This window comes from Electrophorus electricus, chromosome 1 (assembly GCF_041902795.1).
Source record: "Electrophorus electricus isolate QZ-2024a chromosome 1, ASM4190279v1, whole genome shotgun sequence".
In the NCBI taxonomy this organism is placed as follows: domain Eukaryota; kingdom Metazoa; phylum Chordata; class Actinopteri; order Gymnotiformes; family Gymnotidae; genus Electrophorus; species Electrophorus electricus.
Genome location: NC_137497.1, coordinates 34376859 through 34403197, shown reverse-complemented (window position 1 = coordinate 34403197; position 26339 = coordinate 34376859). Strand labels below are relative to the sequence as shown.

Sequence of the window (26339 nt, the reverse complement as noted above, 5' to 3'; positions counted from 1 at the left end):
CGCGAAACGTCTGGCCTAAAATTGCTTATGGGTAATGTAGGCATTATGAATACACGACGTATTCACGAATTATAGCAAAACGGATTGGCAAGCGACCAAAGAAACTCAAAAAAGTAAATATTTTCTCCGTTAATAAATATATAAAAATTACGACAACTCAGTTTAATGTCGCTTCAAAGTGGTATGGTCCTTTTCTTCATAACAAAATCGCCAATAATATGGATTACGTACAGAACAGCAACAGTGTTTTTTATTTGGTGACCAGATTCGTGAAAATTAAGTTGTTAAATTAAAATGCAGACACCGCAAAAGGTGTACTAGCTGTCCTCCTAGCTGTCCAAATACCTATATTTTACTTCAAAATTGAATTTTTCTTAAAGAGTCGTGTATCCTGGCTATGACGGTATCAATAAATAAGAATCAGAACTTTGATCAGAAAGGAATTTCTCTTGGTGCAGGTGTTGACATGGGAAACAGTAGAGTAGGATACAGTACAGTAGGATATTAAATACAATAGGATAAATGTAAAGATAAACTTTATATAAACTATTTGTAAACTAAATATAGACTGTATATACCCTATATGTTACCTGTATATACATGAGTATATAAGATACAGTGGTATGAAAAGTGTTTGCCCCATTCCTGATATCTTTTTTTTTTTTTTTTTTGCATGTTTGTCACACTTAAATGTTTCAGCTCATCAAACAAATGCAAACAAAATGCAGTTTTTAAATGAAGGTTTTTATTATTAAGGGGAAAAAAATCCCAACCTACATGGCCCTGTGTGAAAAAGTGATTTTTTTCCCTTTAATTATAAAAACCTTCATTTAAAAACTGCATTTTGTTTACTTATCTTTGTCTAATATTTCAATTTGATGATCTGAAACATTTAAGTGTGACAAATATGCAAAAAAAAAGAAGAAGATATCAGGAAGGGGGCAAACACTTTTTCACACCACTCTATATATACTATACACAACCTCTATATAAACATAAAACCAAAAAGACAAGTGAGAAAAGTACAGGTGAGGCCAAGTACTGGGGTGCTGAGGTATATATATGCAGTATGTATCTACTATATCTCTACATATATACAGATAAGATCATTTTAGTGGTAATGTAAATGTGAATGTAAGCATTTTGTGTGTATACTTAAATGAATTCAAGTGCATATGTGCGCTGACTCCAGTAGGAGGAAGAGGATCTTATTCAATAGGATTGTTATGGTGTATTGGTGTACATTACATTGTATACATTACAGTGTATGTACTAAAGTGCACAACGGTTGTTGAACAGAGTCACTGTCAGAGGTACACTCATTAATGTAAAGAGAGAAGATCGGTGGAGAGAACACACAGCCCTGTGGAGCGCCAGTCCTAAGGAAGAGAGGGTCAGAAATGTGGTCACCTCCTCTCATGTACTTTTTCCTGTTAGACTAGAGTCCCAGTGTAAAACTATATTTCCCAGCTACACTAGTTTGACTATATATTGTACACCCAAAATGTCAGAGATCTTCTTTCTGACACCCTGTTGATGTCTCAATGTGTCAGCCTGTTTTTTTTGGTTTTTTTAAAATCTTTAAGCCCTTTTTACTTAATTTTTAATTTTTTTTTACTATTAAATAACCTACTTTTGCAAAGAAAGATGTGGAGGTTACCATTATAGCTTTCATTTTGGAACAGGAGTTCAGGGTAGCATGTCACTGATTCCTATGCACAACTCACTTTACATATACCCAGTACTGTGTACTGGACTAAATAATTGTACTGTCTACTCATTTTGTATTTGTCCTGTCCTGTATTTATTATTGTTTATTTAATGTTTATTTAATGACATTTTTGCACTATATTGGACTGTTTGCACTTGTGTAGCATGTTGTCTGTTGCACTGTTGTTTTGTGTTGCACCATGGTCCTGGAGGAACATTGTCTTGTTTTTGTTGTCTACTTGTATATAGCTGAAATGACAATAAAACCTCTTTGAACTTGAACTTGAGTTTAACGTGAGTAAAAAACTGGCTACCTAATGCCAGCATCTTTATTCTGACAGCTAAGAATAGCCTATCACTACCAGCATCGACAGGGATAAAGAGGCTACTAATATTCTACAAAATACTGATATTATAAAGGTGTACATTCCATGAAAGATCAGCTCATTTTGCTCCAGCAATGAAATCCAACATTTCTGATTTTTCTACACGAGTGAATCTACAGAACTTTGTCAATGCTCATTTAAAAAAACTATTACGCATGAAATAATTAAAGTTTATTTGCGATATGGGATCAACTCATTTTATTTCCGTTGATGTCCTCAGTTTTTTAAAAACATATTGACATGAATAATAATACAAATCCTTACTACCTTACAACCTAATAAAAAAAAGGGTAGGACCAACCACCTCCAACACACACAGACTCAAGAGAAATTAAAAATTTCAAATATGGACATGAATAGTGTGAATCTTTTTATTTGTCATAATCAGTAATGAAAAATAAACAAATAAAAAAAACATTTAAAATTGATTGAACATACAATATTAAACATATACTACCATTTATGATTGTTGAACCCCTTTCATTTAGGTTGACAGCAAGGGGCAATACTGCCATCTTAATCTCAGCATCCCTGTCCTTCATTTGTACTTCAGATGAAAAAAGACTTTCATCTGTCATGAACCAGGGTCCCTTGTTCATGCACTTTAGGGGGAGTACCATCACAACTGGGTAAAGGCCCTAGAGGGCAGCATTTGTGTGGTTTCAGAAGCCTTTGGTGTTTACCAGACAACAGTGTATATTGCTGTTCACTGCACTGCTGAAAGGATTATGGCCATTTTCAAATGAGTGAACCATCTCCTGCCGAACTACAGGACATCAGTGCAGGCTTCTGCTGCTTTGCTGGTCCAAATCAGAGGACACTGGTGCAAGCTTCTGCCGCCTCGATGGTTCACCTGCTTTCCGTGACGTCATTGGTAGCATTATTGTTGGCAACCAGTTTTGGATTAAGCCACCATGTTTTTAGCAGAAAATTCTGCGACCATTTTATTCACTTGCTGAATATTTTTACAGGCCTACCTGGCTTAGTGCATGATGCTAGGATCCTGAAGTGGAGCTCTGTCTATGTGCAGTAGCTCTATCCCTCACAAGGCTGGTGTATCACTGGAGATGACAACAATTCAAAACAGATAATAAACTAAAATATTTTTTACACCTCTAAATGTTTGTTATATGGTGGCTGTAAATATAAGCCTATTAATATAAACATTTTGCAACTGTTTACATTTATGTAGGAAACATTTTTATCCCAAATGAATATACTGTACATTTTATCAGTATGTGTTGCTAGCATGTTCAAGACGTTGAACTGAAGGAATTCTGGTGTAAGTGTCAATGAATGGGGTTCATTGATACTTACTGCAATGTACTGCTTTGGTTCAAAAGTATTAATGGGGTAAAACTGATGTTAAACATTAAGTAAGATTGTTATTGGACAAAAGCATATATTTTGCTTCAGAATTGTACAAATACATATTAGATATGGTTTATTAACACATAACAAGAAATCCTAACATTACTGCTACATGACTAGTGTAGCAGAATAATGTCATCAGATATAAAAAAAACACAGGGTATGTGAGTGATTGGATCAGAATAGAAATGCTGTTTTTTTAGAACTTTGTAACACTGCTTATCTAGCAGCAAGGTCACTGTCATGCTGTCTGAGAAAAAAGGGGAACCAGAGGGAGATGACATCATATTGTGGTTAAAAGGGAGGAGGTGTGTGTGTGTGCTCTGTGTTATTACAGTATGGCTCCCCAGTCTGGTTTGAAAAGTAAAGAAACATTTGCTCACTCAGTGCATCGTCTGATCGCATGTGCTTGCTAAATGGGGGAAAGGTGAATAAGCTCTCTTGAACTGTCTGATTGGTTCTCCACTTCTTGCATGTCTGTTCCTGAAATCCCACAGAATATTAGCCTTGTTTTTTACTACTCTCTGTGTGTCCTTCCTTTGAACTTGAGGTTGTTCAGCTCATATGCCTTGCATATGTTCCTGTATATGAACCCTGGCTCTTGTTTTTGTCTCTCCGTATGTTTTCTTTTCCAGCATTTTGCATCCTGCTTCTAGTTGCTGGATTGTCTCAGAGAATACTTGCACAATCTAGGTCTTGGGGTCTAACATTCCAAGTTATGTCTGAATATCTGAATGTGCATTGACTCAAGTAACTAGGTACCTTCTTGAGTTGTTTACTTCCATGGTACCACCTCTGCTTCCATGGTGACCATGTCCCCCATCTGTTTGAGGCACTCAAAAACATCAGCTCATCCTTGGGGTGCATTGCTTGGATTTGTAACAATCTTGTCCAATTCATGAAGATAATCTCCTGTTTCTTCAACTTATTAAATATTGTTAGGTTTCATAAGTAGGGGAAAGAGTAGCTAGCTACATTAATAACTGGCTTATATGGAGTAAAATATAAGAATGTAGATTCAATGTTTGTCTGGTTAAAAGAGGTAAACCAGTCAGCAGGGTTTTTCCACAAGTGACTAGTATCTGGGTATTAAAAAAAATAATAGAAGAATGTGAGCGCTAACAAGGCTGAAGTGAGTTTCATACTGTTTGTCTAGATGAATGAAAATAGTTATGGATTATTCTGTTGGCTCCTCCAGTTTGAAGGTGAAGACATCAAGCCAAAGCCAAGATAAGTCATTTCAACCTCTGTGATGTTAATATGAGTGTATTTTTAATCATCTAGGACTAACTTGTCAGTATTACTTGTTTTTACACCCAGACATCTCCTGAACATCCAAAAACTAGGCCAAGGAAGTTCAATTAAATGCACATCACTCATTTACTGTAAGGGTCATTGCCAGGCCAAGGCCCCCTCCAGCCACCAGAGTGAGGCCTCGAGTCAGGCTCACCACTAATCAGTCTAAACGCCCAACAGCTGGCCTAGGCCTATATAAGCCCAGTGACCCAGTCACTCAGTGTTGGGTCTTTGCCAAAGTTCTGAGCCAAGCTCCTAGCTGGTAACTTTGGGTATTGAGGTCTGTGAGCCCTAGTTCTGCACCTCACTTCTGCGCTGCAAGGGTGTCTGTGTTTTTACACATCCTCTCCAGTTTTCCCCCTCAAATCTGTCTCTCTCCCAAGGCTCCCCTTAGTCATTACAGTTCCTCCCTGTTTTCTGGTTTTGTTTGGAAAGTTTTAGTTTGGTTTTCCCCAGGGCATTGGGGCTGCGATTCTTCCCATGGCGTCCTTTGTTCTCCCTTTTCCCATGCCGTGGTGTTTAGTTTTTTTTTTCATCTAGTTTTGTCATCCTCCATTCCTCCAAAGGGCGATATACACACAGGTAGTTTAATAGCTGCCACAGTCTATTGGAGTTTTGTCTGCCTTGCAACAAAGTGGCTGGGGTTCAACTCCCCTTTGGTTACTGTATTTACTTTCTTGTTTTACCTGTTCCATGATCTAATTGTTCTGCTCAGAGGCTCACCATTAGAATATGGTTGCTCACCCAGTAGGCTGTCAGTGTCGTTACCTACCTTACCTGGGTTTCAGCCCCCCCTTACATTTACAGCATGCTTCTATTTTTTGTCAAATATTATTGGCCAAAAGATACATCAAGAAATATATGGACATATTTGCTGTACTTGGACTTGTTTGGCAAATTCAAAAAATCAGAACTGCAGTTTGCACCTCTGAATATGCCTTTTTTTGTATACATTTTCAGACATGAACATTAATGAAATTGTGAAACATGAAAGTTAACATAAAATTAATATGTCAAGGTCACCCTCTTTAGCCCTGTAAAGCCTAATACATTAAAACGATAATACACAGACACTATCTTAAGTAAATCTTACATTTTATTATTTTTAGGTTATCACTCTGAAAAGAGTCTTCCACCTTGTAAGAATTTCTTTTTATATTGAAATCTATCATGTTTTCCTGGTCAGTTTTATTTAAAATGAAAAACCTTCAGTTTAACACGTGTTGTGAAAGTTAAGTATTTCCAAGAACAGCTCTTCTACTTCTCATTTCTTAAAATTTGTGAACTGTGTGCCTTCACGTAACAATTCTCCATTTCTGGCTAAGTCATAAAAGAAGAAGGGAGGAAAATGCACCACTTGATGAACACAGTGACTTTGCTCACACTATCTGGTATAAACTCTTCTATTGCTTTATTATAATATCGTACAAGTAAATGTACATCACGCATGTAGTACAAGATACTCTAAAATGTTCATTAATAATTAACTTGTGTCTGACCAAAGAATTTACTGAGTACTTAAATATGTCAGCAGCAGTGAGTATGTTGCTCAGAGTAGACCACAAGTTCAAAAGATACAAGAAATATGTGAACATATTTGCTGTACTCAGACTTTTATGGACCATGCAGAATATCAGAATTGCAGTTCACACCTCTGAATATGCCATTTATCTGCTGTTTACAGTTTACCTGTAAAGGGTACAACATGTTTAACTGGTTAATTTGTTCATCAAGTAAACAATCAAATTCCTACAAGGTGATTCCAACAAGTAAACAAATATCGTATACACTTTGTTTGTTTGATTTGTTTGTTTGGGGCCAAGAAAGGCCTACTCTTCTGACATGAATTAAGTTTCAAAATTTCAAAGTTTTATTTGTTACGTACAGAGTCATACATGGTATGACTCGCAGTGAAATGCTTTTGTGAATGCTCTGTCCGAGCTGAGGAGATACATTTAAAATACATATTAACAATATACAAACAGATTTGCACAGGATAGCACATCAAATGTGAATCAACTACACAACAGAAAACTAACACAGAGGGTTTAACATTTTAATGGCTTTAAAGATACAGCCACAGTTACAGAAAAGCTTATATGTTGCCATTGCTGTCATCAACACACTACTACGAAACAAAAGCAGATATTTTATGCCACAATGTTTTGGAAAACCAAGTCCTTTTTATCAAAGCAGAATAATACACAGAGCAAAAATACATTTTAAATATAACTATACTGTTTTTTTTGAAGAAAGGTCTCATGGCAGATTTATAAGTGGGAAAATATATAATATGTAATAATATATAATATGCTTATGCTTATCGAACCAGCATCACAGTTTTGAGGGTTTATTTTAATTTTTAATTTTTAAATTCATTTTATTTTTATTGATTTATATACATATAATGAATATTTTACAGGTACTCTCACAGATACCAGTGAATGGCATGTGCAATATCCTGATCCAGTCTGTGCTTTGAGAGGCTCCAGTGTTGCTTTTTCCTGCAATTATTCATATCCAGCCGGTAACATGTTAGAAGTTTTTTGGTGCTTAAAAGAAACAAAGGCAGATTCACTGTGTAAGGAACCACCATACGTTTATGCAAATAAGCAGGTTTCAGAAGACTTTAAGTACATCGGAGACAAAAAATCAAACTGCACTTTGTTAATCAGTAATGCGCAGTTCAATTATTCTGGAGAGTACAAATTCAGATTTGTAACTGATCAAGATAGATGGACAGGTCATCCTGGAGTGATACTCGAAGTGGCAGGTAAATGCTTAAAGATTAAAATAAAGCTCCAAATTGTTTTTTTCATTTGCATAATTTATTTTCTTATCTTTATAAATAGATTGATAATGGAACTGTTTACAAATGCGTTATTGTCTTATATAGAAAAATCAAAGCTACAGCATGTTTTAAATGAACCATATACTCAGCACTAATTCACTTATGTGGAGTGTTTCTTCCTGTCTGAAAGTTTTACAGGTGTCAATGACCAAAGTCTCTGGAAATGGAACTCTAAAAGAAGGAGACTCCTTAAATTTGACATGTGATGTCAACTGCACACACATGGTACCACAGTTCATTTGGTCTAAAAACAACAAGCATTTACCTGACTCAGGTTCTATTCTTCATTTTCCTGCTCTGACTGCATGTGATTCTGGGAATTACACCTGCACTCTTCATAACAGTGAGGCTTCTGAGACTATCAACCTTCATGTTGAAGGTGGGTTGACTTGCTTCAAATATTTCTGCATTTCAAAAATTTGCCTTTCAGCAAGAAGAAATTAAAAAGACAAAATCAATGTTAATGTGTAGCTGACATTTATGCTAATTCATATGCACAGGCAGTAAATACATTCATGTTTATTTAACATTGACAATATTTAAATATTCACATCACATACTATTTTATCCCCCAAACAGGTATCTGTTGGCCGTGGTGGGTCATTGGCTTGTTCATAGGTGGAGGGATCTTAATCGTAGCAGCCATTGCAGTTTTAGCTTTAATTTACAACAGGAGGTGAGATTTTGCATATTTTTGTACATTATAATCTTTGCAATTGTCACCCAGCAGACAGTTCGTCACCCAACCCAGCACTCCACCAATCCTGAACTTCACATCAGATCGTCATCACCTGCATATTGACTTCACCTGTGTACTTAGTTATTTAAGCCTGTCTCACACATTATGATACCGTGTATTGTCACTAGTTCCGGCTGTGCATACTGAGCGTTAGTTCCTTGATTTCTTTCTCATGTTTCGGTTGTGGTTTTTTTTTGCTCTCTGGACTACTGATTCTTGCTTACCCCTTTTGTATTGTTTGCCTGATTAGTTTTTGCTCGCTGGTTTTTGACTCGGACCGTTTACCTACATGATTTGGATTACCCCTATATTGGCTTTACTTGTTTCGACCCTGGCTTGTTCACCGATTACGAAGTTGGAACATAAACCTATCTATCTACATCTGCGAGCATCTGGCCTTCCTTGTCATGTTACAGCAGTCTTAAAAGATACCGTGTGTAATTGGATTGTGACAGAGCTAGTATGTGTTGTTGGCCTCTTTCAATCAAGACATCAGATTTAGTTACAGACTTAGTCTTAATAACTTAATAACTCCCACTTAATTTGGCACCTGCCAAATGCTGTAAATGTAGATCACATTATTTATCCTAGAGGATGTTCCTTCCACTGTGTTTCCATGTATTTAACGGTATACCTTTCTGCTTTTGTTAGGGGAAATGCAGAAGAAAGCAATATGAGAAGCAGACAGAAAGCCCAGGTTTGATTCAAATAAGCCTAATAAAAGCATTTTCAATGTTTAAAAACAGGTTTATAGTTATAATTACAGACTTACAGTTGCCTATAAGTCTATGTTCCACCATGCACAATATATTTATGACATATTGTATTTTTATGACACAATTATTATTATATTTTGATTAGTTTTTTTAGTCCCCATCAAGTTGCATCCATGAAGCCATATTCACTGTTAAAGACAACTGCAGTACATAAGCTAGCCTGAAAACGATACAATGCAATCTTTGCAGAATGCAGTTCCCAGTGCTGCAGACAGAATTTGATTTGTGGTCCTTGATTTTGTAATTATTGGTTGATTTTGTATTTATAAACAATGGATATAATTTATATTAGTAAACAATTAACATTAGTATACAACTAAACTGTAATAGAACAATTTTAGTAATGCATCACTTGAACCCCAAGTAAAGAAAACCTCTTTGAAGTTGGCATCCTTATCTAAAATTAAACGTTAATAAAACCTGAGTAATGTGTGTTATATTCGTACAGTTTTGACGCCAATAATATTGTTTGTACTGGTTTGTTTTTTGAGAAGGGCGGAAGTGTGACGGCGGTAGGGAGGACGCGAGACGTGAGGCAGGTCCAAGAAAGCGTTTCTTTATTCTCTGTAACGCTAACGACAAATGAGAAGGCAAGTCGAGCTGGTTAAGCAATGCAACAAAATTAAAAGAAGTACGCTGGCAGTAAGGCTTGCAGCGCGGTGACGGCAGAGAGCAGGATAATCGTGAGTGATGTCTCAGATGCTGTAAGAGAGCTGCGCAGCACTGGAGGAGAGTACCTGTGGGCTTTAAATATGGAAAACACAAATAATAATAAAATAATATAGCATGTGCCACAGAAACAACAGAAAAGCACAACATAAACAAAAGGGCACATGGACGCCACCGCATTTGTTTGTAAGTCTACAGCTGCTACGTTATAGACGATGCAATAAACCCCATCAAAGACAACTTAAAAAATATGAACTGACTAACAAAATGTGTTATTTGTTTGTGCTTTGTGCTGATTTGTGCTGTACAGAAATAATTTGACTTACATGGACATACAATATATGTTTCGCAAACCGGCATAAGCAATTATTTGTGTGGCACAAGTTATCACAAACAAAGCACAAATGAATAAGTTTTATTTTTGGAGGGGCTGCCAACTTCATGGCGATTTAAAGAGAAAGTGTGGATTCTGTACCTTGTGGCTTGTGATTTGAATTTGAATCACAATAATGCAAATGTTATTACATTTTCAATGTCTAGAATCAAAGCGCTAGGATTTGGGTTTGAGAACATTCTAAGCTTTAGAACTGATAATGATCAGGTCAGGTCTTGTTTTCACAGGATGGAGAGAGCATACTCAATGAACAAACAAGGCCTCACACAAACAATGATCCTCAGTCTGCTGAAGCGACATTGCAGGATGTTACATATTCTTCTCTGCAGATCAAACCCAGTGGGCCCACAAGAGGGTGAGAATGAACACATCCAGATTACTTCCTCTAAACAACTTAATTTTACACTAACAATTATGCATTAAGATTTATTTTAAATGTCTTCCCTGTGATTTATACATTTATTCCTTATATCAAAAGGACACCAGACTGTAGAATTTTATATTAATTGCAGTTTAACTATACTGCAACTTGTGGATGTTGTAGCTCACAAATGACTTAATATGTGATTGCAGATTTGCCTCAAGTGACCAGCAAATGGATGATTCAGTTATCTATAGTGCAGTGCACTATAGCTAAGCACACTTACACCACTTTTAACTATGAAACATATGGGTTTACTTAGTCAACATTGCAAAGCTGGCTTGGATTTTTCACATTAGGTGAACACCTAAAATGAAAATGCATGCCATAATTAAAGAGCTCTTTAGAGTGAGTGTTCCTTCCAATATTCAACAATATTCTCACTTGAGCTCAGAGCTTCATCACCCTTGCTAATCACAACTCTTGCTATGCACAACTTGCATGATGTCCCTCTTGAATTGTTGAAGTGTTTCCAGAATATTTTTAAGGCCACCTGAATATTATTCTCCATGGTCTCTACAAACCTCTCCCACTCCATGGATTTTGCTTTTGCAGCTTGAAAAGCCACTTTTCACCTACAGATACTATTCAGGAGTTCCTCTGACAGCTAATCCTGGAAAGCCTCCTACTTCTGCTTGACTGCGTCCCTCTCTGCTGGTGCCCACCACAGGATTCTTGGGTTGTTGCCATAACAGGCACTGACAAACTCTTTGCCACAGCTGCTTGCATAATGGAGGTCTTCAAAAAACTCCACCTAGAATCCCCCACTTCCTCCAGAACATGAGAGAAGGTCTCTTGGAGATGGGAGTTGTAATCATTCTGGACAGAGTCTTCTACCAAAACCTCCAAGAACTGCACTTTTAGGCCTACCAGGTCTGTCTGGCAGTTTTCTCTGCCATCTGATCCAATTAACAACCAGATGGTGACCAGCTGACAACTCTAGCACTTCTCTTTACATGAGCCTCCAAAACATATGGCCTCAGGTAACATGACACATCACAAAGAATCATTGACCTTTGTACCAAGATGCTGTGGTGCCAAGTACATATATGAGCAACTTTGTGTTGAGTTCTGAATGCAACCATTAAAGCATTTTGCCCACTGAGTGGCTTTGTAGGGTTAAAGTCCCTAGAACCAGCACAAACTGTGGACAATAAGTTGTAACCCTTAATAACAGCTTAGTTGTATTTTATCCCTTAATGTTCAATTGCTGCATCAAAATTAAGTCAATAGGCACCCTGACTGTCCATAAAATTTACAACGCATATAGCATGCCCATAAAGTAAGAATCAATTAGTTCCACCTAATGAAAATTTGTATATATATATCTCAAGACATTTGTGGCCAATCTTTAAACAACTCTTCAATGCGCTGTTGAAAGACATTGTTAATATTGTCAATTTGTCACTTACACAAGGAATCTACCCAGAGTGTCTCAAAACAGCAGTTATCAGGCCTCTTCTAAAGAAGAATAAAATAGACCCTGCAGTTGTCAATAAATATAATATTTGGTTACACCAGTATGACACACAGTTATATAGGTCCCTAGCTACTGACCCCCATGGTTGCATTGACTTGAAGTTTGACATCAAGTCCTGGATGGGTCATCACTTCCTCCAACTCAATGACGACAAAACAGAATTTATGATCACTGGGAATGGCTGTGAGCGTACTGTTGCAATAACTTATCTGGAGTTCCTATCAGTTAAGACCCTACACTATATCAAAAGCCTAGGTGTCACATTTGACTATGACCTAAGCTTTAAACTCTATTAGTAATGTCTCCAGAACAGCATCCTATCATCTTTATAAGATAGCCAAGGTCAGAGGTATCCTCACAACAACTATTGAAAAACTACTGCGTATATTTGTATCTTCACGTCTGGACTACTGTAATCCACTGCTTGTAAAACTCTCTAAGAATATTATTTCAAGCCTATAGAGGGTTCAAAATCTAACCACCAGAGTAGTAGCACATGCAAAGATGAGAGATCATATCACATTAATCCTTAAAGAGTAGCACTGGCTACCTGTGTCGTCTACAATTGACTTTAAAATAATGCTGTTTACATTCAAGTGTTTACATGGTCTTGCCCCTCGATATCTCAGCAGTATGATCATGAGGCATGCACCCTCAAGGGCCCTCAGATCAGGTGATGGTTCCCACCATCCAGCTAAGGAGATCTGAGGCTACCTTTTGTTTGGTCCCAAACACTGAAATTCTCTCCCAGATGATCTGACGGCCCTTGATGACATAAACTTAACCGTCGAGAAGAAAGATAAGACTTTTCTATTTCATATGGCCTTTAATCAAGCTGCTCTGCCTCAACTATACTCCTACCATGCTCTTTTTAACTTTGCACTTTGGTTTCCAAAGCAGCTGCATTTTTACTTTCTTGGTGAGCAGAAATGTAGTTTTAAATAGTCTTTAAATTCTTTATTTTAAATGACCCACCCCTTTAATGTCTCTTTTCATTTTTTACTGTATTCATAAAATTATTTTATTTTTCTCTTTAATTTAGGCAAATATATTCCTGAGGTGTTAGATCTCAGGATGTAATAAGCTTTATTATTCCTCTCTGCATTCCATTTTCTGTAAAGCACTTTGTATACTGTGTTTAAGAAAGTGCTACAGAAATAAAGATTCTTCTTCTTCTTCTTCTTCTTCTTCTTCTTCTTCTTCTTCTTCTTATTATTATTATTATTATTATTATTATTATTATTATTATTATTATTACGCAAATGTTAAGTATGCATGTTTCTAAGAGTAGGCTTTCTAGCTTTAGTTTAAAGCCTCTGCAACACGTACGCAAAATCTCAGATCTACCCTGCTGTAAGTTAATGTGTACATGCATACAGTGTCTTGTCTTGCATGTAATAAAGTTCTTTATTAGAGTGGCTTTTCCGTGGGCTCGTTTTAGGACAATAAAGATTAAACCGTTTCCATCATATTGGAACACAGTTCATTTCCTTCACCCCTCCTTCATTCCTTTTTCGCCAACCAGAAACAATATAATATTACCATGACAACAACGTACAAATACGGAAGCTGATTCAACGAAGCAGTCACAGGTATCTTTTCATACAGCATAAAACAAACAAACAAACAACGAAAAAAGACCGCACACATATGACATAAATTATTGAACCTTTAATTCCTAGTTATGTCTGAATGTGCGTTGAATCAAGTAGCTAGTTCGCTACTAGAGCCATTTTAAGGCCAGACCCTTGCTTAACCTAGGTGTTCTCTAGGACAGACGCTATATTTCTGTCTCTGTGTCTATCTATCTATCTATCTATCTATCTATCTATCTATCTATCTATCTATCTATCTATCTATCTATCTATCTATCTATCTATCTATCTATCTATCTATCTATCTATCTATCTATCTATCTATCTATCTATCTATCTATCTATCTATCTATCTATCAACATTAGGTTAAAGCTTATTCACTCAGTTATCTTTGGAGAATGATGAGAGTGAGGTATTGTATAAAAAACGTTAACTTTGCTTCTGAGTCAAGCCTATTCAAACTTCAGAATGCATAATACCTTTGTCTCATACGACCCTCTGCCCCTCTAGAGCCGTACAGTGACAGCACTGGATCTCGATGTTGCCTAAATTTCGTGAACTCGGAGTTCAGTCCTATTATCGTGTCCACAATCATTTACCAAATGATCCTGGCAACCTAATCGCCAATAGATATGTCGCTCAGGAGCGACTCGGAAGGGGGAGTTTCGGCACTGTGTACCTGATTGAAGACACCAAGACGGCGATAGAAGACAAACTGTGAGTGAGTCCTGTGTTCTACAACACCCTCACTATATTTAAGCCATATTCCGTCCACTCATACGCTGTCTGCTCTATGATGTTATCAGTTTGCTAGAGATCTCAAGTTTGTTTTGAGGGCCACTTTTTAGTGGACCGTGACTAACGTAGGCTGTGTACTAGAATCAATTATTTAAATCAGGTTATTCGTTCAATTTACATTTTATAATGATCGTGATTTAACGCGGGGAAATCGGATAAATCGTTTTTTCAAAAATAAATGGGCCTTCTGGTCTTCGGAGTAAATTTCCCGACTCAGAATTGCACGACTAAGGCTAGGACATCTAAATTAATGTTGATAACAGGTTGTAGCAAAACGCCTAGTTGATTTATAAGAACCACTATCAAAAGGGAGAAATGGTTAAAGTAGAGTATAATCAGTTATTCAGTTATCAGCCACTGGAGGGCAGTATTGCTATTTAGAGCGCTTGACCATCTTACCTTCTATTTTACGCTGCAAAGTTTTGTTTTCTGTAACTCCAAACGTTTAGAAAAACTGTAGAAATACATTCTCTAACATTACAAATATGCTTTTATATATAGATTTAAAAATGTATAGATAATGAAATATATAGGACACTTTTTAACCCAGTATTTTATCCCAAAGGTTTTAATGGGGTTATTGATAAATTAAAGTAAGATTTACTGGGAAAATTAGACCAAGCACTAATTGACTTAACTTGACATTGTCAGACTTTACCCTCATAAAGTAGTATAGTAATATTAAGTGAAAAATATAAACAAATTATACATTTGCATTGGAGCTTCATGTGGAGCTATTGTTACACTATATATGTTGCTTTCTTGGGTATCAGAAGACTGCAAACAAACAAACAAACAAACAAACAACCCCCCAAGCCACCAACATAATATTAGCATGTTGGTCATCAAACATGTTTTGAAAATGTATGTTAAGCATAAATGATGTAATAATTCACTGGTAGTGATTAAACAGGCCACTGGGTCATCTCACTCCGGGAACCTTTTGATCTTAGTATTCTGATTATGAATATTTACCGTGCCTACTGTAAATTAATGTATTCAAGCTTGTCTACATGCATACATTACCTATAGAAATGTACAGAGGGCAGCCAGTTATGTCCCCCACTGCTGTGTTTTTGTCTGGAAGCTTCCAGTGCCAGTTCAGTGGGTGTTGGAGTCTAAACGTACTGTAGCCTGTGACAGCTAGGAAGGTGGAGCAAAAAAGGAACAAGAAGAGACCAATTAGGAGCAGCGCCCCACTGCAATGGTCAAGCGTCAGGTGGTATCACGCAGGGATCGATTGTATCTCCATCTCTCTTCTGGGCACCAGCCTGTGCCCATTTGCCACCAGCTGGTCCATGGATAACACTTCTTGTCCATATCATATCTCTCTCTCTCTCTCTCTCCCTCTCTCTCTCTCTCACTCTACTTTCCTGCTGTTTCACCTTTTTTTTGTTTCCCTTATCCACTTGCTCCTTTGGTAATCTGTTCCTCTTTCTTTTTCTCGTCCACTCCCGCATGTGTTGTGCTGTCTCTCTGCCCCGCAGTGTTCCAGTGGGCTTGCTTTTTGACAGAGGTTTGTCTCAGTAGCACCTGCAGTCTGATGGACACTTCGGTTTTCTTTCTAAGAGCCAAATGTCAGCAGCAGGGGCTGTGAAGTGTAACCACTGTGCTCCCCTCCTGCTGCAGCTTCTTCGCTCTGCTTTGTTAGCGCACTTCCTTTTTCTCCTTCCCTTTATTTTCCTTCCTTTCACGGCCCCTCCACATCTCTTCTCTCCTTGACTCCCCCTTCCTGTCTTCTCTCCTCTCCACTCCTCTCCTTCACCCCGTCTTCTTTTCTCAGTATGGAGCTAATATGGTCTCCCAGTCAAGTTTTTGGTGGTGAACAGAGGTGCATTCGTTGTCCCTTATTCACAGGCTTATTTAAATTCTAAATATTCAAATAACTCTTCAGTTAGACACACACAGACAGATTGTTCAGCTATCAGAACTGTTAAAGCCTTGTTCAGAGGGTTTTTTTGTCTTCTGTATTAGATGTCCATAATTTTTTTAATTGCTACATTTTTCCCCATGCACCTCCACTGTGCACATATTCAAATACACAAACAAACACAGACATACAGATACACATTAGCATATTTCACCTCGACACAGGCCAAGTAAGACAGAGGAGATCTCCCCCAGATGGGCTGCCATTTTGAGCAGGGTGATATTTAGTTAATGGATGAGTCTGTCATCAGCATAGCCACAATGCTGCACAACAGGCTGTCATCCTTAGCCTCTTCATCAATAGCTCCTAGTTCAGGAGAGGACCTGAAAAGACTTTTCATACATGTGTTCGAGTAGGTTTTCTCAGCCTTAGGTTAACATGGATTTTCAGTGAAGAATTTGTGTTGCAGATTAATTTTGTCCAAGACAAGCCTACATTTTTGTCTCAAAAGATAACCTGTCACGAAGGATTGTGAATAAATAACTTCCATTTGCATACCGGTTGTATAATTACCCTACATGCTGTTGATAAAAGCACAGCCTAGGAAAAGAACTCTTGGGTCAGCAGCACCTACTTGTGATATTTGTGTGTGTGTGTGTGTGTGTGTGTGAGAGAGAGAGAGAGAGAGAGAGAGAGAGAGAGAGAGAGAGAGAGAGAGAGAGAGAGAGAGAGCGCGAGAGAGTATCTTCACACTATGTTTTTGACATGACATTTACAAATTAATGAAAATTCTGTCGAGGGGAAAAACACCTTCATCCCTTTCCCCCCCATCATGATTATTTGAGGTGTTGACAGGCATTAAACAAAACTACGATTCAGGACACACATGTGCTTTACATACTCTAAAGTGAAGTCCGAAAATGCAGTAAATGTAAATGACAGAGAGAATGAACAACAAGAAAACGGCAGCAGGTCCAATGTGGTATTGAAAAGAGAATTTCCCCAGTGACAACTATTTATGGCATATTAAGATTAATTGCTTGTCCTACTTACTGTTTGTTAAAAGACCACCATAAAACAAAATGCCCTGCTGATTGTGGCTGCACCGTTAATTGCAATGTTAGAATGACTCGAGATAGAAAATAAACAGAGTCCTGCCCTGCATGAACAAATAACAGTGAAAACCAGCAAAAGCAGACCTGTTCGTCTCATTTATGTAATTCAGAAGCAGCTAGTGAGTTGAAGTCCTTTTTATGGCTTACATATAAAAAAAAATTTCAGAAGGGTTTTGTGCCATAGTTTTCTCTATATTCTGAATCTATTGACTCACATTTATTTTCATTAAACAGTAATTCACTAAACAGGACTTAATTTGACACACACACTTATTGTCCGCCCTGCAGTCAGCTGTGTAAAAGATGAAGCAGTTCAACCTTGTCTTGGCATGTGATACTGCTTTTATTTGCTACAATTATCCTATATATAGAACTGTTCTTTGTGGCCATAGACCTAAATTCAACCTATATATGTATGAGGGGACCTATCAGAGGACAGATCAACTCTTCTATCATCATTTAAGGCTACAGAAACCAAAAGATAAGTACAGAAAACTGCAATGTAGTAATGTAAAAGAGAATCCTATGGCTGGTTTATAGGGCCTAGCAATGCCACATGCAGCTGCCAAAGACAACATGCTGTAGGGTTAAAAGAGGCAAAAACACAGGCAGTTGAGAAAGCTTTTGTGGGTTGTTAAAACTTTTAGAATTCTAAAACTTCTAAAATCTTGATAGGCATAATAAAACAATGCCATATTATTCTAAAGGGTCTACTGCTACTCTGTTTGTAGAGCCTTTTAACGTAACTGCAAAATGGAGTGAAAGGTATTAGGTTAGGCCCTGCCTTTCAAATGCTCTGGTGAAGCTGTAACAAGCTGTAGGGCAGGCTGAATCTGGGCGGTTTATTTCTTCACAAAAATCCAAAGGCTATTTGTCTTATCCAGACAGGAAGTCGGTCACCTGGGTGGGCTGAATGAGATTCCCTGGGATTTCCTACCACTTGGAGTCCCTGGAGCAGGTGCTTTTACTCTTTTGCAGCCCACTCTGGCCTGCTTCAGCAACCTCCACCAAACTTGAACTTCAGGGGAACTTAAGATTTGTCTCTGAATACTTTCTCTCTTTTATTCTCTCTTTCCCCATCCCATGTATCCTGTTCCTTCTCTCTCTCTCTCTCTCTCTCTCTCTCTCTCTCTCCCTTTTACAAAGCTATCTGACAGATTTGGGGCTGACTAAATGCTTGCATCTGCTTCTTGTTAGCCAGAGCCTAAAGGGATGTGTCTGTAAATTGGGTCATTCTCTGACCTGGTTTATTAGTCAATAGGCTTCCTTTAGTTTACATTTATATTTATATTATAGCAATGTACAAAAGGTACATTCTACTGTAATGCATAATACTAGGTTAATCCCACTGGAAATAAAGTTCTTTAAATCAAGAGGGAACACAGAGGTAGTCAGTTTGCAGTCTCCCTTACTACTAATTTAGGTATCCAAATACCTCAGTCAGGGATCACTGTGAATTGAACATCAGTTTTGAAGAGAAGCATTCTCCTACCCCATTCTTCATTCTCCATTGCTACAAGCTTAATAGAGTTGAGATGCTGAACAGCCTCCTGTCAACCTCACCTACAACTATATTTTTTTTTGTTAGTAACAACATTGCTAATTCTAAGGCAGATATGATATTGTTTCTTCTATATAGGCCCTTAGAACAGAAACTATATTTGCACAAGTGGGTTTTCTACTTCTACTTCAAACCTTCCTGTGACCTAAGATATTACTTCATGAACAGCAAAAATCAGTTGCTGGAAGTTGAAAATGACTCCTATTCAGTAACCATAGGTCAGGAATTCAGCATGTATCAATGGACTCCCTTACTGCAGAGAGTCATCATTTGGCAAGGTAAGGAAGGGGTAGACAAAAATTATGTGGCAGACAACACGACTACACCACCAGGTATCCGTGGATACATCTATTGTAGAGTTGAGGCAAGCTTCAGCTGGGTCAGGAGAGCTATCACGTGTAGAGTGGGACAGTAGAGTGGCAATAAACAGAGGCATCCAGTTTCAAAATTACAATGATATTAAATTACAGAGTCCACTATTCTTAGAGTGTTACAACTGTATAAACTGGGGGGGGGGGGTCCTTTCTTGGTTGTTTCATTTAAATTACATAACCAGGATATAAACACTAATTTATTCATTAATTTAATTACAAAATTGCAGTTTGCAACTGAATCGATCCTCCCTTCCAGCCCTAAATAAGACAGAACACAGAGTGACATGAGCAGGGAGACAGCAGAGTTCTGCCATTACTCAGGATGCGTGATTAGTTAATGTCTCTGCTCAGATTGGGTATGGGAGATGCTCCGGTTCAGAGGGCCCGGGGCCTCACTTGCTTGTTTTTTCCTTGCCTCTTTGCTATTCTCGGATTTGAGACCAAATTGCTCTCAGTCACTTGGGAGCACTGAGAAATGGGGCATGAGCACATGTTCAATTATTCACCATGGGGAATCCTGGTGATCTGAGCAGATTTTATTTTATTTTTCTTTTGCATATGTCATTTGCCTGATGAGGTTGCATAGAGATCTAGGTGGTCTCCAACCTATTTAAAACCTGGTTTGGCTTGAAATGTTGTTCTTTTGAAATAAACTATATTGGAAGAATTTATTATTTTTTATTAAGTGGGTAGAGATCATAGCAGTCCATAGTATATTGGTGTCAGAATCAAAAAGCTAAAAACTCATTAATTTAATTAATAATAAACAAAACACATTAATATTTAAGCATGTCAGTGACAAATTTTAATTAATCTAAATACAAAACATCTATAGTTATAAAGAATATTCTAATACTACATGTAAGCATGGTGCCTTATAATGCATTATAACATACAGTTCTGGTTTCTCAAACTCCCTTGACTAATTATTTATTAAGTTTATAACACATGTATATAACAAATAATAGATCGTTATACCAGGTCATTCAAAACTTTAGTTAAATGTGTTTTTAAATGACTTTTAAATGTGAAGATTATTCCATATCAACACATAATAGTTTGTAGAGCACTATAAGTGCTTTTTACTGGCTTTGAGTGAAGTATATTTTTAAAAGGCTTTTATATGTGAAGGATAATTCATATCAATTGAGCCTTATACATTGTCTTTAAAGGCTTTAAGTGAAATGAGATAATCATATCTCTTTCACAAATGGTACATATAACTTAATATATTGTGTTTTCATTAATGTCTGGCTAATGTGTATAAAATTTGCAGTAGCAGCGTTGCTACTTTAATGAGAATTAAACACCTGGAATGGGTAAGAAACACAAAAATTGGAATAATAGGGTAATCCAGTTGCTCAGTAGATTCGGCGTGCCCCATCCTTTGTTCAGCAAACAATGATTTTTTTTTCAACTTGAAATTTTGACTGAGCACAGTTATCCTCATTCACTGAACATAGCCAACATTCTAAATTGAATGGTAAAAATTTAAAAGTGATTGACAAACACATTTTTTTTTCTGTTTGAGGGCAATTTTTTCCATATCTCATGTTGTGCCAGTGTATATTTTTTTCATTTCCAATTTACCAAATAGAATAGACACTGGCCTCTGGGCCCCATACCTTTTAGGGGCCCTGTGACAATGGATGGAAAAAAAAGAAAAAAGTATTAGATAATTTGTGTGGAGAGCCCTGAGATTTTGACTGCCTAGGGGCCTCCACGGGGTTTAATCCAGCACTAGCCCAAACATTTGTTTACTGTGCAGTATCAGAGTAAGTGAGTATGTGAGTAAAATGCAATCTAGTTCCATAAGGTGCATCTGATAAAAAACACACTTTACTTATGAACAAATGTTATAACTATTTATAAAACCTGACTTTATGAAGTCATATACTTTATAAGGTGTTAATGCATGTAGATATAATTACAGGCCTATGGCATGACATATAATGCATTACAAATGCGTTTATAATGCATTATAAATACAGGATTCATAAGACATGTTCCCTATGTTATATATAGTTTAGAATCAATACTCTAGGCTAGATGATCAACTTTCTGGTTATCATGATCCTTGGTAGTTTCTCTCATGTGCTTTAATGCAGGGTAATGTTAGGAGTTAGGATACAGGGGCACATAACCACGTGTCTTTTTTAATTCACCTGAGGTTTCCCATATCACATCTCTGCCCTTGACACAAATTTGAGGAGATGGACTTGATTAAATTGGTTTGGGATTGAAGATGGGTTCAGGTCAGCCAAGCGCTCTCAAGCGCAGGAAGCGGGGAAAAAAAGGCATCTGCCCAGGAGTAGCAAGTATACTGTCTATGGTAGCAAGAATGTAACTGACAAGCAGACGTGGAGGAGGATATTTAATTGATGACATGTTAAGCTCATAGTCGGTAGAAGAGTAAAACTAAAATTGTACTTGTAAATTTTACATTTTACATATAAACTACACAGATATGATTTTGTCAGAGTAGCCACAGGTGAATATGTAAACTTGGAACAGTTTCAATTAACAATTGGGATACAATTTTAACATCAGGAGTAAATGAGCTGAGTCGTGAGTAAACAAATTTTTAACTAATTTCATCCATTGCCTAGATATGAAATACATTGCTTTACAGTTCCTCCACAGTGAAGGGCGGTTTCTCCATGGGTGTGTTCTTTTTGATCTTTTTATTCTTTTGATCTATTTGTCCTCACAGCACATGAGGATGAAGCTTGAAAAGAATATTTCACCAGAATATGTAAATGATATTGGAAAGTGGTAGTGTCCATAGTTTCTATTACATCTTTCTAACTAAGAATAAGGACTGACCAATAGTAAAGTCTTTTAAGAAGCACCTTTATTTCATGTAGAAGTATTCCAGAAGCAGTCTCTTCTTTTTTTCTAAAGCCTCCATGCTAAGAAAAGGGGGCAATAGGAACCTGTCTAGAGCAACTTGTTATTGTTTCTCAGGTCTAGTAGGGGAGGACCACAGCACTGTTCAGTGCTGCCCCTGCTCTAACACACCTGACAGAGCTTACAAAGGCCACCCTGATTATTTGGGATGAAACTGAAGTTTTGAAGCAAGAAGAACAATGGGGCGGATTTGCATATCCCCTGCATGAGAACAGTGGCTTTTGGTTAAACACCAGCCCAGGTTTGTCCAGGTTTCCATCTGAGCCCCAGGTTTTAGGCTTCTGATTTGACATCAGCTGTTTTATGATGGAGAACAAGAGGAATAATAATGACCTCCAAAAATAATATTGTGATGACAGTGCTAATAGATCTAGAAATACAAAGAGAAAGCACAAATCAGAGGTGTGAGCTTCGGGTAAATGCCATATTGAAGTGTTGGACACATCTGTTATGTCTCACAAATTGGCATTTACTGGTGGCCCCAGGGTGTCCTGAGGAGTGAAAAGATCCATTATGACCCATCATCATTGCTGGGACTGAGACCTATCTTGGAATCGTCTAGTGTATGCTCAGACTGGTCAATTAACTGAGCTGGAGGAGGGGAACGAAACTTTTTATTTCACCAGTGAAATAGCATTGATAACTTGGTTGTTTTCCCAAGCACACCCTGCCAGGAGGGGAATTATTGTGCTCAAAGGCATTGCAGCACCACTCAGTGGGTGGGGACCTTAAAGCCTGCAACCATGACCTCCAGGCCACAGTATCACTGTTGTCTGAACAAGGATGTCGCTCTCTTAGTGCAGCCACAGAGATGTGATAAGGACATTTATCAGGCCAACAAGGTCTCATTATTGCAAATTTGTAGCAATTTGTATGAGCCCACTTGCAGCATTGTGTGGGGAGAGAAAAACCAGGACAAAATAGTTGCCACAGCGTATAGTGAATGCAGCTATACGCTGTGAGCAGAGAACAATCATCTAACATCAGAGGGCTCCAACCAACTTACACGTGGTTGGCATTGGCCCAAATGAAAGAGCTGAAGTTGTCTGGGGAGTAAGACTTCAGCACCATGGAGAGAAGCCTTGGGACAATTTTACCCAATGATTCTGGGGATAGTGTGGCTGCCCATCATCAGAATATAGGGTATGCAGAGAAAAACTTCAGGTCAGGGCCTGGGGCAATCATAATTTGAAATCAGTTGTTTGAAAGCCAAAAGAATCACTTGCTTGTTTGAATTATTACCTGTCTGGCTGCTCTGGTTGCTAATCCGAGGCCCAAACATGTAGCCTACATGGATCTTAAGGGGCAGTACCATATGCTATCCCAAACTGAGGCAGACCAAGCTTGTGCACTTGCAGTGGCCAAAACTAACCTGCAATCTGCAGTCCTTACTGATATAGGGGTAAATCTTTAACACATATTGCATACTGTATTAGTTGTAATTTTCTACAGAAAGATGTGCCTTCATCTGATATTGTGTTAGTAAGGTCCCTTCTAATTTTGATCTGCAAAGTTCCATTTTGAAATGTTTGAATACCTTTCCTCTCCTCTAACTCTAATCTTATTACAATAAATCGACAAACCAGCACTGCCAATTAGCCTGGTGACTCACCACCATAAATTAGTAGTAAAAACAAAAATCATGGCCACCTTTTAGCCAGCGCTCAATACATGCTCAATTGTTTGTGTAATCTTTGAGAAGGAAAGCACAAGGAAGCAAATGATTAAGGATAAATGCCAATGACTTGATGGCTGATTTAGAATAGAATGGAATGCACTGGACCATCTCCCTGAGGCTCCAACTAAAGTCAGAGGCATCATTGGGCAGCTCTGGACATTCCAGGCTCATTCCTTGTGTTTGGGATATGAAGTTTAACTGGTTGAGGAAAGGATTAGGAAAAATAAGACCCTCCATACAGTGAGGTTCCTGCCTTTGTGGCTATTCATTTGGTACAGAAACATGATTTTCATAATTTAGCAATGGTATGATAACATAGCCTTTCCTCATGCTTTAATTTTATACGCAGAAAACCAGTTTAGCTTATTCTGAGACTTAGCGTTACCCCCAGAGATAAGAGAAAACAATGAACCTTGTGAACCTTTCTTCTGTCTGAATCACAAAATCACAGACACAAAGCCAGTTCTGTGCTAAAAGATGTGCTGTTTCTTTTGCTTTAACACAAAACAAGGTTAATGCACTTGTTTAATTACAACATAATCACTCCTCAGAGTCAATGTGCTAATGACAAACTAAAGAGATCAAAACCCTGAGCTTTAATAGAGCTTGGGAAGCAATCTGTCCTTGGCTAAATGGCATGTCTAGCTTTTGGCTGGTAACTGAGAGACATGATGTTAATACTGTGTACTGGAGCAGAAGAAAGGAAAATGGTCTAAAAAAGATTCAAAGGCAGAAAGCACCATTTGCGAACGAGTTGGACCAACAGAAGACAGACAAACTCAAAGGGTCAAGCAATGAGCAGTTTTTCCTCCCTGAGTTTCCTGCCCTAATTCTTAATTTTTACAATGGTTTTCACTGTGCAGGATGCTGTAAAGTAGAAACATAAACATTTAAAATCCATAGAAAACTGTCAATTCCAAAGGTACTGTGTTTTTCCAAGCAAGCTTAATAAATGGTTTCAGTCTGATTCCTATTGATCACACATAGAAGCCTTCCTTCAGTATCAAAACCCAGGCTTATGCAAACACCCAAATTAAGAACCAGTGAAAGCTCAGACACTCAAATTGGGAAACAGATGTGAAATATAATCATGACTTTATGGACAGTTTTGTATAGAGGTTGTCTGTATTTGAGGCAAGTATTTAATGTGGTCTGAATATTTGAGGGGTCATTTAAATGTGCTGAACAAGCCTACTTTAACAAATTCAGAACATAGCCACCTGCCACCATCACCTTCTGCTTGCTTATAAGGGTCAGGACATGAGTTTCTGTAAACCTTCTTTGTGACAGTGTCTATTGTCAAAAGTGCTAAACTAGCAAATTTGAATTGCATTGAATTGAATTGTAAGGTCACTGTTGGGAAAATTCAAAATTCCACTGCAAAAACTAGCCAGAGACATGATTTGCTCAAGGTCAAAGGTCATCTGAACCAAAGATAAGTCCTTCCCACAGTTTGTCTAACACTGTAACCCCCAGCCAGACCTTTTATCTGCGCATCCTCTCACTGTTTCCTCCACCTGAAGGATGAAACTCTCGGGGCTTGACCTTTAGATCATGACATTTACAGCTTCATTTTAAGCAGCATGAGTTTACAGCTAATTAATCTCCATAGCTGTTAAGAAATTAATAGAGGAAAAATATTGGAAGAGTGCTTAATGAGTTTTATAGGTTTGAAGTGTGAAAAGACTGCTACCACTAATTGGTTTTGGCGTTACCCTGCAGAATGATTTTGTAGTACGTGTGACTAATTTGTGTTCTTAAAATGCAGTGTACCAGAAAACATACTGTTCATTCATTGATTCATTAACTACATTTGTTTAAAAATTAATGGAAAATGCATGCTCTCTTAAAATATCAACAAATAAACACAATAAAAATAAATAGTCACTTGTTCATGAACACAGCATTTGTGAGGCAAAAATAAATACTCAAGGCACTCATTTTGCCCTGGGTGACCTTCGCTGTGCTGTATTATGCAGCAAGGTACTGAAGGAAATCCCAGTGGGAGATCTGAAGCCCACCGAGACAGTGAAGGTGATGCAGGAAGCCCGGCTCCTCTCCCAGCTTCAGCACCCAGCCATCCTCAAGTTCTTCACCAGCTTCCTGGAGAGAGATGTCTTCTGCATCATCACTGAGTACTGCGAGGTGAACTATCACTATTCTCTGTCAAGATGCTTACACATACTCTAAATATAGTGCCAAATATTCTGTTTGGTACTTAGAAAGATCAAGTTCATATTTTGAAGTTGGGACAGGAAAATGACATTTAAAACTGTTTAAACACATCCCGGGTTTAATGGTACAAAGGCCAACAATTCTGATATGACTAAGCTAATTGCTGTGG

At 37.8% G+C, this 26339-nt stretch overlaps 2 protein-coding genes across 10 annotated transcripts in view; both read left to right on the top strand.

Annotated features, from left to right (window-relative positions):
* The first annotated feature begins 6104 nt into the window (after nucleotides 1-6104).
* Nucleotides 6105-13604, top strand: LOC145658649 (cell adhesion molecule CEACAM1-like). Of its 2 annotated transcripts, XM_081716713.1 has the most exons (7): nucleotides 6105-6154; nucleotides 7186-7536; nucleotides 7745-7993; nucleotides 8194-8290; nucleotides 9005-9050; nucleotides 10420-10547; nucleotides 10766-13604. In XM_081716713.1, exons 1-7 carry the CDS (start codon nucleotides 6112-6114, stop codon nucleotides 10827-10829), a joined length of 978 nt encoding a protein of 325 aa, XP_081572839.1. In that variant the 5' UTR covers nucleotides 6105-6111; the 3' UTR covers nucleotides 10830-13604. The 2 variants fall into 2 exon arrangements, with proteins under 2 accessions (XP_081572839.1, XP_081572844.1); XM_081716718.1 differs by having other exon boundaries at nucleotides 6113-7536.
* Nucleotides 13605-13650: 46 nt separating this feature from the next.
* Nucleotides 13651-26339, top strand: part of nek11 (NIMA-related kinase 11) — a 63905-nt gene continuing 51216 nt past the window's right edge. For 5 of the 8 annotated variants that reach the window (XR_014124328.1, XR_014124331.1, XM_081716674.1 and 2 more), the window contains exons 1-3: nucleotides 13651-13685; nucleotides 14200-14406; nucleotides 25975-26140. Coding sequence is in view for 6 of the 8 variants with exons in the window: in XM_081716674.1 (XP_081572800.1) it covers nucleotides 14228-14406; nucleotides 25975-26140 (345 nt within the window). In the remaining 2 variants the exon portion in view is untranslated. Of the gene's footprint in view, nucleotides 13686-14199; nucleotides 14411-15574; nucleotides 15707-25974; nucleotides 26141-26339 lie in introns of those variants that run through there. The other 3 variants (XM_081716682.1, XM_081716690.1, XM_081716687.1) reach the window with 3 other exon arrangements.

Bases quoted from the DNA above. Each gene is read 5' to 3' on its own strand.
- LOC145658649 (XM_081716713.1), top strand. From the start codon at position 6,112: ATGCACCACTTGATGAACACAGTGACTTTGCTCACACTATCTG. The intron at 7,994-8,193 runs GTGGGTTGACTT...TCCCCCAAACAG, and splicing joins TATCAACCTTCATGTTGAAG to GTATCTGTTGGCCGTGGTGG. The intron at 9,051-10,419 runs GTTTGATTCAAA...TTGTTTTCACAG, and splicing joins GAAGCAGACAGAAAGCCCAG to GATGGAGAGAGCATACTCAA.